This window comes from Medicago sativa, chromosome 5 (assembly GCF_051527215.1).
Source record: "Medicago sativa cultivar Bolivia chromosome 5, Bolivia_mono, whole genome shotgun sequence".
Taxonomy (NCBI): Eukaryota; Viridiplantae; Streptophyta; class Magnoliopsida; order Fabales; family Fabaceae; genus Medicago; species Medicago sativa.
The window spans coordinates 16,886,337-16,898,929 of record NC_140753.1 but is presented as its reverse complement, the minus strand read 5'-3'; the positions used below and the strand labels follow the sequence as shown (position 1 = coordinate 16,898,929).

At 34.2% G+C, this 12,593-nt stretch overlaps 1 protein-coding gene across 1 annotated transcript; it reads right to left on the bottom strand.

Annotated features, from left to right (window-relative positions):
* Positions 1-4,972: 4,972 nt before the first annotated feature.
* Positions 4,973-6,471, bottom strand: LOC146920592 (uncharacterized). Its single transcript, XM_085711166.1, has 2 exons — positions 6,164-6,471; positions 4,973-5,442 (listed from the first exon to the last, which is right to left on the bottom strand). Exons 1-2 carry the CDS (start codon positions 6,469-6,471, stop codon positions 5,037-5,039), a joined length of 714 nt encoding a protein of 237 aa, XP_085567292.1. The 3' UTR covers positions 4,973-5,036.
* Positions 6,472-12,593: the final 6,122 nt, after the last annotated feature.

The window sequence follows — 12,593 nt, the reverse complement described above, 5'->3', positions numbered from 1 at the left end:
ATCTTCTTAAAACCCAAAAAGAAATTGTGTTTTTATTCAAATCAAACCTAAATCTAAAAATTAAAACAAACTGAGAAGAATTTAAGAAATTGAATGAACCCTCTGGGTTTCTCATTCAAACGTTGTTCTGAGCGGTGGTTTTGGTCTGGATCTTGCTCTCTGGTATTTTGTTTTTGCAGGTTTTAGCTGGATTCATCTTCCTACCAGGTTCTGAAGTTCGTGCTTCATGATGCCTTGGAAGATTCTCGCGCTGCCCGCAGTGACAGTGACGAAACCGGTCACGATGGCGCGAGCTGTGCCGAATACTGGTGATGTCCACCTCAATCAACTTCCACCACGCTCCATCAAGGGGGACAATGTTTGTATCCGAATTTCGCAGCAGGCGTGTGAGTTAGGGATTGAACCATTTGTCCAAATATGGCCGGAAAAAGCCCCTACCCGCGGTGGAGGAAGAAAAGGGTCGACAAAAAAGTGGTTCCTTTCGTGAAATTAGTTGGACCAATGGAAAGCACTCGTCGAGATGATAAGGAAAATGGTCTTACTTTTTCCGATCAGTGCACTTGGTGGACAGAACGACGCCGAGAATGGGTCAGCGGTGGTTTTAAGAGAGAAGAAGGACGCCTGAGAAGAAGGAGTTTTTTTTTTTTGGTTTTTTAATCCAACGGTAGTCTTTTTTTAATCTAATGGTTGTTGTTGTTGGATCATTGTAAGATAAAATAGTCCTTCATAATCTAATGGTAGCTTTTTTTTTTAAAAGATCAAACGGTTAAAATTTAAAAAATTAATGAAGTCTATGGTGGACCACTCTTATGGTGGGTTTACCATAGACATTTGAGGTTAAACTTGACGGTCAAGGATTTATTTGGTAAACGGAGGAAAATGTGAGGGACTAAAATGCCATTTTTATTAATTGTGGGACCAAAATGAAAACAAGAAATTAAACAAGGGATCAAATGATGTAATAAGCCAAAACTATATACGCATTTAATTTCTAGAAAATCAAATATAGAAGAGTTAGCAATGGATGATGAAGACATTCTTAGGCGTGTGATTACAAAAACGAGGAAGATGAAGAAGTAGAAAGATAAAGAAGAAGCTGGAAGTGAGGAAGAAGATGGAAGAGAAATGAGTTTTTAATTTGAATTTTTCGTGATTACCGTCTTTTTTTGGATTTAGTCCCTCTCGTAATTTTCGTTTTTGGATTTGGTCCCTCTCGTAATTTTCTTTTTTGGATTTGGTCCCTGAAACTTGGTGACTGGCCACATGGATGGACACATCAACCAATTTCGCCACGTCACAGGTCGCCACGTCAGCCTCCGTTAGCCACATGTGCGTTTTTTTTTAACGGATGGTGACGGCAGGGACGAATTTCAAAAAGTTATGAAAATACAAGGGTTGTTTCGCAACAAAAAAACTTACAGGGACTAAAACCAAAAACACGCGAACTTACAGGGACGTTTTTCTTATTTAAGCCAAGAAAAAAATATTGAAATGTTTTTCTTATTATAACAAACAAGACAGGATATAGAGAAAAGTTCGTTACAAATAATCCCTAGACCCTAGTTGACCAAAAAAAAAAATCCCTAGTTAAATACAACTCACAAAAAGATTAATTATAGATAAAAAATAAAAAACACATAAAATATTGATTAAAGGATATACCCTAACTTCCCGTCAAACAAAAAAGATATACCCTAACTTTAGAAATTGCTGATCTAAGCGTATAGATATACCCTACAAAAAAGTAGGAACAAATTATTATATGCGATTGAGCCTATAAGTATATGTTGGCGTCTGTTACAATATCAATTTCTTTGTTCTAACAAAATTAGAGAGGAAGAAGAAGAGGAGAAGGAGTATTCATGACACAACAATCTCACTTTGTTGTGAAATAGAAAGTGTCATGAATACTTCTTCTCTTTTTCTTCTTTTCCTTTTCAGAAAAGAAAAGTTGCCTCCTAGATTTCATAATCCTTTATGATCGAAACATCAGATATTTTTTTCCAGGTTAATAGTTATACATTATGAAATTTTCCATGTGTCTAGGTTGTCTTTAGATCTTGCACGTGTTCTTAATCTTTCTGTTAGTAAGAGATAAAAGATTGAGAAGCGTATAAACCACCTTCAAGTGCAAGTTAAAACTGTGTATTGGACAAGTTCTTGAAGGTGGTATAAACCATTTATTCATATCACAATTTTTCTGCAAATAAGTGCAAGTTATTGTCACTTTAGACTTATTTTATGTCTAGCAACTAATTTTTCCTTATTATGTCTAGAATGTGGTGATGGTGAAAACATGTCCTCATGCTTGTAACTTATTATTAGAATGCTCATGCTTATTAATATTGTTATTACTTATCATTATCCTTCAATGTATGAATATTCACACTATTGACAAATCATATATGTTTCTATTTTGGGTTAATGTTTGAAAATTAGACCAATTGTTTTCCTTCCTTCTCTCCTCTCATTGTTGTGTTAGTATAACTAACTTATATTTCACAGGTTTTCTTTCTTTTGTGTTATTTGAAAATTAGGAATATAAACAAATTTGTGAAAGTCCTACATTAGTGTATGATTAAATTGTCTTATTATGAATGATATGATAGTCTTACTTTGAATATCATAACAGTTTTTGAAATTTTTGCATACACTGTTCTTAAGAGTGATGTTAATTTTCACCTTTTTATGGTTCAATGCTCTTATTATGATCAATAGATTTCCTCTTTGTTCTTTCCATTATGCTTGTCATTTACTATGCTGGTATTGTTTTACATGTCATTCCATTGATTTCATGCCTATTGGCATTAACGCCCGATGGTGTTAGGATATCTTCCATTATATGCTCGTTTGACACTTTCATTCACATGTATTATATATGTTAATCACAAAGGCCCATGATAAAGTTTTATATGTCTCTATATGATGGGTTGATTGAAGTTAGGACTAGTTTTCTTACAGTAAATAGAATCATTAGATCTTTTGGTTAAATCTTTTGGTGATTAAACACAAGATTTGATGCTATGATATGCTCCTAGTCAAGTTTTACTCTAGGCCACCTTGGCTACACAATATCAAGGTTTATGTCATTCCGCAAATGAGGTGAGTCACCTTGGCTACATTTTGTTATTGAACTGTCACCTTAATGAGATGTAGATATCGTGTGGATGATCCCTTTAGAAATTTGTGCACTTTTGAAAAATGGTTTAGATATTTTCTTGGTTAGGGTTTCTAGTACTAAATTGATTTGTGGTTTTTGATTTTTTTCTTTTTTTCTTAGCTATATCAATGTTTCTGGAATTGGTTTAGATTCAATTTATTTTATGAATTGTTTATAGGTGAATTAGGGATCATAAGGATGGTTCACAATTGTTTCATCACCTTCTGCATAGTTCTAAATATGTAAGTTCTTCATCTTCTCTCATTATTTGAAAAGTTTTAGGGATTTAGTGAAAAAGATGAAGCTAGTGCTCGTTAAGTGTTTGAGAACACTCTATTTTTGTACTTAATTTTTTAAACTAATATTTATTTGTGAGTGATCAGTATAACCTTCTCCTTGGTTTGGCTGCTAATAAAATGTCTAAAGAACCATTCAGATTTCTGGTGAGATATTACTAATGAAGTAGTCACAACTTCTCAATAGGATTTTGTTGCTTGTTTCGTTTTTAGTAAAGGTAAATTTTGCTCCAGTTATTGGATTTTTATACCTCAAATTTACTTTTATTTTGTTTTCGTTCCAACATTCCTTTTAAATACTTGTTGCTAGAAGATTTTTGTTGATTCAAGTGAAGCTATGAAAGATGATGTTGCAAACCAAGAAGATTTTTGTTGCATTAGCTTGCTTAGATCCCCTCAAGGATAGTTTTTTATAAAAATAAAAAAATATAGTGGACAAAGTGATTACTAGGTTTAGTTTTTTTTTTTTTATAGAGATTATTAGCTTTAGTGAGGATATCTTATTTTATTGTCTTGTTATCCAAAAAAATTGATCTAAATGTCGATCCAAATGTGGTATTATGATTCACTTGGATTATTTAAAAACACTTGTTGTGTGATTTCTAGATTCAATGTGGTTGATTGAGTACAAAAAGTCCTATACATAATCCACTTTTTGTGGTGGATTGAGTACAAAAACTCCTAGAGATAATCCAATATTTTTAATGTATTTCAATCAATAACATTTTTTATGGACTCACATTTTTTTTCGTCTAAACAATGCGACACTTTTTACAACTTCTAAAAATTTATAAATGCGTTCATAAAAAAAAAGTTATAAATGTGACATTTTTTTTTTAATGTTACCAATGATACAACAAGTGTTACCAAAATTTAAATAAGTAAAATTTTTTTAATGTTACTAATGATACATTAAATTATTACTAAATCTCTCTATTAACACGGGCCTTGCCTGACCATTGTTCAAGTGTTACAAAATTTAATTAGTAACATTTTTCTTGATTTAGTAACAATTTTTAATTGTTACTAGATCTCAATTATGTTGTTGTGATAATTTGATAAAAAAAAAAAACTTATAAAAGTGGGTGTAAAAAATCAAGGAGGTGTATGTTGTTAACTTACTCCTTAATATTTTTAGGTTGGTAATTTTCAGTGCTAAAGACCACTGAAACTGACACACTGCAATGTCCCGTGATCAAATTTGAGTGAAGGAGTCCAACTTAACAATTTAGCGTTCCTATTTAACTATCGTTTTGGTATTTTAAGGGTATTATACCCTTTCTCAATTATTCGTATGTTTGCAAACTTGCCAAACAATTGAAAAGAGGTTCCTATTAAATACACCCTCAAACATGTACGATATTGAATAACATGGAAAATATGGGTGTGTATGAACAAAAAATTCAATCGCATGCAACCAAATTAATTATATGTTATATTCAATTGAATGAATTCTACTATATCAAACTGTCAAAAAAAACTGTCAAAAAAATTACCTATTTTTAATAGGAAAAAATTAACTTTGAACTTTCTTATTGGACTAAATACGAAGCATAAATGCAATTAGATGTGCTGAAGCTCTAGCGTCGAAGTTCTTTTGCCAATAAGTCGCGCATCTTCTCAAGTTTCTCTATATCCGGAATTGTAGAACCGATTGGACAAAGCAAGCACAACATTGGAGAAATCTCATTTTGTTGTGTTTGTGTCTGTTGCATTCCTTGAGGAGGAGTTTCATTTTGCTGCTCAATGGAAGGAATCTCATCTTGTTGGTCAACAGCAAGAGTGACTAGTGTGCCATTCTTGTTTAAGCTTGTGTCATGAATACTTCTTCTCTTCTTCCTCTTCTCTACATCTTTCACATTTTGGTGGATAAAGTATTTTTGGGCATGGCTAGCTATTTGAATTGGAGTCTTTGTCACCACAAATTCTTTTGAAATATCTTTCCAACGTCCCTTACCATATTTTTCTAGCCCCTCCAGAAACAACCTATACATCACAAATTATAGAATGAATGTGAAATAATAAGAGAAGAAAATAATAAAAAAAAATGAAGTAACTATATCTTGCTATGTACCCAAAACAATGCAAACACTTGAATTGATTTTTTTTCTTCTTCTCTTTGTTGATATGCAACCTAGAAAGATTAATTTGCATCTATGAACATAAATATCATTTTTGTGTTTCTAGAACTGAATGTATTTCTTATATACATCATACAAACTAAAAAGCTATAAATGTGTGTTTTTTTTATTAATGTATTGTAAATGTAAATTAGTACATATCAATTGGTAGTTACAAGGATGTTGATCTACATGCGGTACAATTAGAGAATTTTTCACTTCTCCAAAGTTGAGTGTCTAGTCACTAGACTATTTGTCTAAAATAAAAATATAAATTCGATGTGATCTAACAACTATTTAATACTTCATCTAATAACTTAAATTCAAAAGAATATATTTAACCTAAAATATAGAATTGAAAAAAAAATATGGAGAATGTTAACTAGTGTCCCAAGTGTATTGGTTAAGCATTCAAAACAATTAAGTTTTTATGAAAAAGTTATACAATCATTTATTAATCAAAAGTAACATCTTATATTTCCAAAACAAAATTTATATTTGTACATTCCTTAACTATTGCCCTAAGGGCACTGGTTGGCAAGATCCAAAAAATATATATAACTTCCAAGGATAGATTGAATACTTACTTATGTTCACCTTCCGTCCAATGTACCCTTTCCCTACGCCCTCTCTTTGCTTCACGACTTCCTTCTTGTACTGACTCAGCTTGACCTAAGTTAGCTTCATTACTTCCTTCAGGTACTGACTCAGCTTGAACTGAGTTATTATCATTAGAGTTTAGAATTGTGGCGCCATGAGCCGACTCAATGACATCAGTGTCGTCAAGTTTCTCTTGTTGTTGTTCCATGCTATTCTCAGAGGGACCTTGAATTGAAGTCCGCTCATTTAAATCGATATGATGAGGTAATCGTTGCACTTTTCTTCCTTCTTCCATGTTCCTATAACAAAAAAAAAACTTAAAACCAATTTCATCAAATTAAAACCATGTTAGATACTAAAATAGAAAGAGAACAAAGAGTACTCGAGAGCGTACATCAAAGTAAAAACGACGGGGGACTGATAAGACCACAAAAAAAGAGGAGGAAGATTGGATAAAAAAACCGCAATTATGCATCAATTGTTAGCTTCTCTCTATTGAATATTCTATAGTTTTCTCTATTGGAATCTCAACCATCAACATACCAGAGAGAGAGTGTGTGGAAATTAAATTATAAAGAAAAGTAGTTTTTATATATTAACAGTGGAGATTGAAAATTAGAAAAACTGAGAATTTTGAACAGAGGGAATCGAAATCAATTATTCCTAAATAAGTAAGGTATTTAGAAACTTACTACGTGTACTGTCGCCAGTGGTTACCAAAAAGAAACTTGACGTAAGTCAAAACTCTTGATTGTACCTGAATATATGACCTAAAGTCAGCAATTTTGTTATCATATATATTTTTTTTTTACTGGTGGTTAGGGTTATCCTTTAATCAATTTTTATGATTTCTTTTTCCCTGTGTCAAAAAAAAATGATTTCTTTTTCGTATATCTTTTTTTTTTCCTTCATAAATTTAGGGCTTATCCTTTAATCAATCTTTTATGTTTTTATGTTTTTTTTTCTTATTTGTAGCATACTTATTTCTCTCTTTTTTTTTTGTTACTTGTAAAATATCTCTATATCGGGTCTTTTGTTAATAACCCTAATTTAACCAAACCTTTCTTTTGTAGGGATAATTTAACCAAACCAATTGACCTAATTTAATTTTATCACTAAACTATCCTACTTAAAACATTCACTCTATGTATTCCAAACACAGTATTCGAGTCTTAATCCTCAATCAACAAAAATTCTCCTCCACAACTCCAATCGTCCCCAAATCCCTCGTGCACAACCACCATGACGGATCTAAGGAGAAACCATGGGTTGTAGCCACCCCTCTCATGTAACAAGGTATCTATAGTAGATATCTACGGTCTGATATTTAATCAATCCTTGCCTCAAATAATATTTGATCTCTCATGTTTGTTTGCAATCCATTATGTAATGCCTCGTACATATGTTAATTTATTCTCCATCCAATTTTTAAGTGTTTTTGAGTTCAGATTTTAGGTTTTTATTTAATTGTTATTACAAGATAAAGAGAATGAAGCCAAAGATACAAAGAGAACTAAATTACTTGCTACTCAAGTCACTTAGCATTAGTTTAGTTTGCTGCTATTCAGCCTATAGAGCTTATAATGCTCCCTCATTTTGTATATAAATAGACTTTGTATCTCTTCATTAATCAATAATAACAATTCAGTTTTCTATTTTCTTCATATCATAATATGGTATCACGCGCCTTCTCCCTCGCGGAAAAGGTTGTTACGATCCAAAACGGTTTGTAACCGTTTTTCTTCTTCTCTTCCGTTGCGTCTCTGCAATCGATCTTCGTTCTTTGATCGATTTTCTTCGTTTTTTGGTGCTTGATTCTTCTTTCGCACCGTGATTCTTGTTTGTTGATTCAATTTTCATCTTTTGTTCGGTTGATTTTTGATTCAATCGTTCTTCATCTTCTTCGTTGCATCATTGCTCTGTTTTTCTGCAACTTTTCATCTTGATCATGGCTCCACGTTCTTCTTCACCTGATACTGAATCAATTTACTATGTTCATCCGAGTGAAAGTCCTACTTCTTTATCCATTACTCCCAAACTCAATGGTTCCAATTACATTTCTTGGTGTCGCACTGTTGAACGCGCATTGGGAACGAAGAACAAATTGGTGTTTATCAATGGTTCCATACCTATACCAGATCCAGATGATTTGAATCGTGCTGCTTGGGAACGATGCAATCATCTCGTTCAATCCTGGCTTATTAACTCTGTTTCTGATTCGATTGCTCAAACTATTGTATTTTGTGATACTGCTTTTGAGGTTTGGACTGATCTCAAGGAAAGATTCTCCAAGGTTGATCGTATTCGTATCTCTAATCTGCGTGCTTCTATTCACAATCTCAAACAAGGTGCAAAGTCTGTTCTTGACTATTTTACTGAATTGAAGTCCCTCTGGGAAGAATTATCTTCACACAGACCTATACCTAGTTGCATATGTGTTCATCCTTGCCGTTGTGAAGCATCACGTGTTGCTAAAACTCATAGGAATGAAGACCAGATCATGCAGTTCTTAACTGGTTTAAATGAGAATTTTTCAGTTGTTAAAACCCAAATTCTCTTACTTGATCCTCTTCCTACTCTCAACAAAGTTTACTCTCTTGTTGTACAAGAAGAGAGCAATACCTCTTCTTTGATACCTGTTAGTGTTGCTGAGGATCCTTCTGTGCAATTGAATGCCACTGATGCTAGAAAGTTTCAGTCTCGTGGTAAAGGCCAGTTTCCCTCTAATTCAAACAAACCTCCAAGATTTTGCACCTTCTGCAATAGAACTAATCATACAGTGGATTTCTGCTATCAAAAGCATGGGTATCCCAATGTTATCAAGCAACAACAAGCACGTTCTAATGTTGTTTCTCATACTGATTCTGAAGTTGTTACTTCTGAACCAAGTGTTGCTACTTCAGGTTCATCAACTAGTCTCTCTTCAGAGCAATACTCTCAACTTGTTACCTTGCTTCAACAAGCAAATTTGGTTGCCTCAGCATCATCCTCCTCTAACCCTACTTCCAATCATATCACAGCTTCACCTTTGATCTCTTCTTCAATTGCCTCCACCCAAACCTCCACCAATGGTATAACTTCTAACACTTCTCATCTTACACATTGGCTCATTGACTCAGGAGCCAATGAACATATATGTTGCCATTTATCTTGTTTTACGTCTTTATATACTATTCCTCCAGTTAGAGTTTCTTTACCTAATGGTCAATTTACTGTCATTTCTAAAGCTGGTACTGTCTCTTTTACTCCTCAATTTTACCTCACTAGAGTTCTATATTGTCCAAATTTTCTTTTGAATCTCATTTCTGTTGCTAAAGTCTGTGATTCATTATCATGTAGTTTCCATTTTTCACTTGATACATGTCTTATACAGGACAACAAATCCTTGAGGATGATTGGTTTTGCTAAACAGATGGATGGATTGTACAAGTACCTTCCACCCAATTCTGAGCCATCTCCTGTTTTTTCTAGTTCTTTGAATAAAACTTGTAATAGTGATGTTCAAGTTCCTTGTATTTCTAGCAATATTATTAGTTCTGATGCCTTGTGGCATTTCAGACTAGGTCATTTGTCTCATTCAAGACTGTCTCATATGATTTCATTGTACCCTTCTATTAAAGCTAATAAAAATGATGTTTGTGATCTTTGTCATTATGCTAAACATAAGCATCTGCCTTTTACTCATAGTGTTTCTCATGCTTCTAGCAATTTTGAACTTCTCCATTTTGATATTTGGGGTCCTTTATCCACTTTGTCTGTTCATGGTCATAGATACTTCCTTACCATTGTGGATGATCATAGCAGATTCCTATGGATCATTCTTTTAAAATCTAAATCTGAAGTATCTACTCATGTTAAAAATTTCATTGCCTTGATTCAAAACCAATTTCACATCACTCCCAAATATGTCAGAACTGATAATGGCCCAGAATTTTTGCTCACTGAATTTTATGCCTCTCATGGCATCATTCATCAAAGATCTTGTGTTGAAACTCCCCAACAAAATGGGAGAGTTGAACGTAAACACCAGCATATTCTTAATGTTGGTAGAGCCTTGCTTTTCCAGTCAAAACTGCCTCCTTCCTATTGGTCCTATGCTATTTTACATGCAGTTTTTCTTATCAATAGGGTTACCACACCATTACTTCACAATCAATCCCCCTACTTTATCCTTCATAATCAACTTCCTGATGTTCATTTGTTCAAGGTTTTTGGTTGTTTATGTTATGCCTCTACTCTCACCAATCACAAAACTAAACTAAACCCTAGAGCTCGCAAATCTCTCTTTTTAGGGTATAGGCCAGGATACAAAGGTTTTGTCCTTCTTGATTTACTCTCTAGAGATATTTTTGTCTCTAGACATGTTTCTTTTCATGAAAACATCCTCCCCTATCATGTTGATTCTACTTCCACCAATTTGAGTTGGGAATACTTTTCTCCCATTCCAGTTTCTACAGATTCCCAACCTTCTACTCCTCCCAACAATAACTGTCAACCCATCAATTTTGATGACATTCCCACCAATGATTCATCACCTTCAGACTCTATTTCACCCATCATACCTGCTCCTAGACATTCCACTAGAGTCAGAAACCTTCCTACCCACCTTAAAGACTTTGTTTGTAGCAATATTTCTGCATCCACCTACCCTTTACATCATTATCTTTCATATAATAATATTTCATCTTCTCATTTTTCCTTTATTGTTGCATTACATACACAAACTGAACCTACCACCTATGCTGAGGCAAGTAAACATGCTTGTTGGAATCAAGCCATGCAAGTTGAGTTATTAGCTCTTGAGAAGACTGGTACATGGGATATTGTGGATCTACCACCATATGTTAAACCCATTGGCTGCAGATGGATATACAAGGTTAAACATAATGCAGATGGTTCTATAGAGAGGTATAAAGCACGCTTGGTTGCCAAGGGATACACACGGATTGAGGGGCTTGATTATTTTGACACATTTTCACCTGTTGCAAAACTTACTACTGTAAGATTGGTGATTGCCTTAGCCTCCATCAATAACTGGTATTTACATCAGCTTGATGTAAATAATGCTTTTCTCCATGGGGAATTACAAGAAGATGTGTACATGTTAATTCCTTCAGGCATTAAAACTGCTAAACCCAATCAGGTTTGTAAATTGAAGAAATCTCTTTATGGTTTAAAGCAGGCTAGCAGAAAATGGTATGAGAAGCTCACACCTGTTCTCATTCAACATCACTACACTCAAGCACCTTCTGATCACTCTTTGTTTATCAAGAAGACTGCTTCTTCCTTCACTATCCTACTGGTGTATGTTGATGACATTATTTTGGCTGGTGACTCTCTTCATGAATTTCAACATATCAAGTCAGTTTTGGATACTGCATTCAAAATTAAAGACTTAGGGTTGCTTAAATATTTCCTTGGTATTGAAGTTGCACACTCCAAGCTTGGCATCTCTTTATGTCAAAGGAAGTATTGCCTTGATCTCTTATCAGATTCAGGTCATGATGGTTCTAAACCTGTCTCCACTCCTTCTGATTCCTCTTCCAAGTTACATCATGATTCCAGTCAACCCTTTGATGATGTTCCTGCTTATAGGCGTTTAGTTGGTAGATTGTTATATCTTAATACCACTAGACCAGATATAACCTTCATTACCCAACAATTGAGTCAATTTCTTTCTCATCCTACTGTCACTCATCATCAAGCAGCTTTAAGAACTCTCAAATACTTGAAGGGTTGTCCAGGCAAAGGATTGTTTTTTCCCAGAAATTCATCTCTTACGCTTCAGGGATTTTCTGATGCTGACTGGGCAGGTTGCTTAGATACAAGAAGATCCATCACTGGTCAATGTTTCTTCCTAGGACATTCTCTTATTTCATGGAGAACTAAGAAACAGGTAACTGTTTCCAGATCATCCTCTGAAGCAGAGTACAGGGCATTGGCTTCAGCAACTTGTGAGCTTCAATGGATTTTATATCTCCTTCATGATCTTCACATTACTTGTTCCAAGCTTCTTGTCCTCTATTGTGACAATCAAAGCGCTCTTCACATAGCTGCCAACCCTGTTTTTCATGAACGGACCAAACATTTAGAAATTGACCGCCACATTGTGAGAGAAAAGGTTCAAGCAGGCATTTTGAAGCTTCTTCCCGTATCTTCTCAGGATCAGTTGGCTGATTTTTTCACTAAACCCCTCTTGCCTCGCCCTTTCTCTATTCTTTTGTCCAAGATGGGTTTGATAGATATCTATCAACCTCCATCTTGTGGGGGGCTATTACAAGATAAAGAGAATGAAGCCAAAGATACAAAGAGAACTCAATTACTTGCTACTCAAGTCACTTAGCATTAGTTTAGTTTGCTGCTATTCAGCCTATAGAGCTTATAATGCTCCCTCATTTTGTATATAAATAGACTTTG

Coding starts and splice junctions, on each gene's coding strand:
- LOC146920592 (XM_085711166.1), bottom strand. CDS start 6,471: ATGGAAGAAGGAAGAAAAGTGCAACGATTACCTCATCATATCGATTTA. Junction 5,443..6,163: donor TGGACGGAAGGTGAACATAA/GTAAGTATTCAA, acceptor TGTGATGTATAG/GTTGTTTCTGGAGGGGCTAG.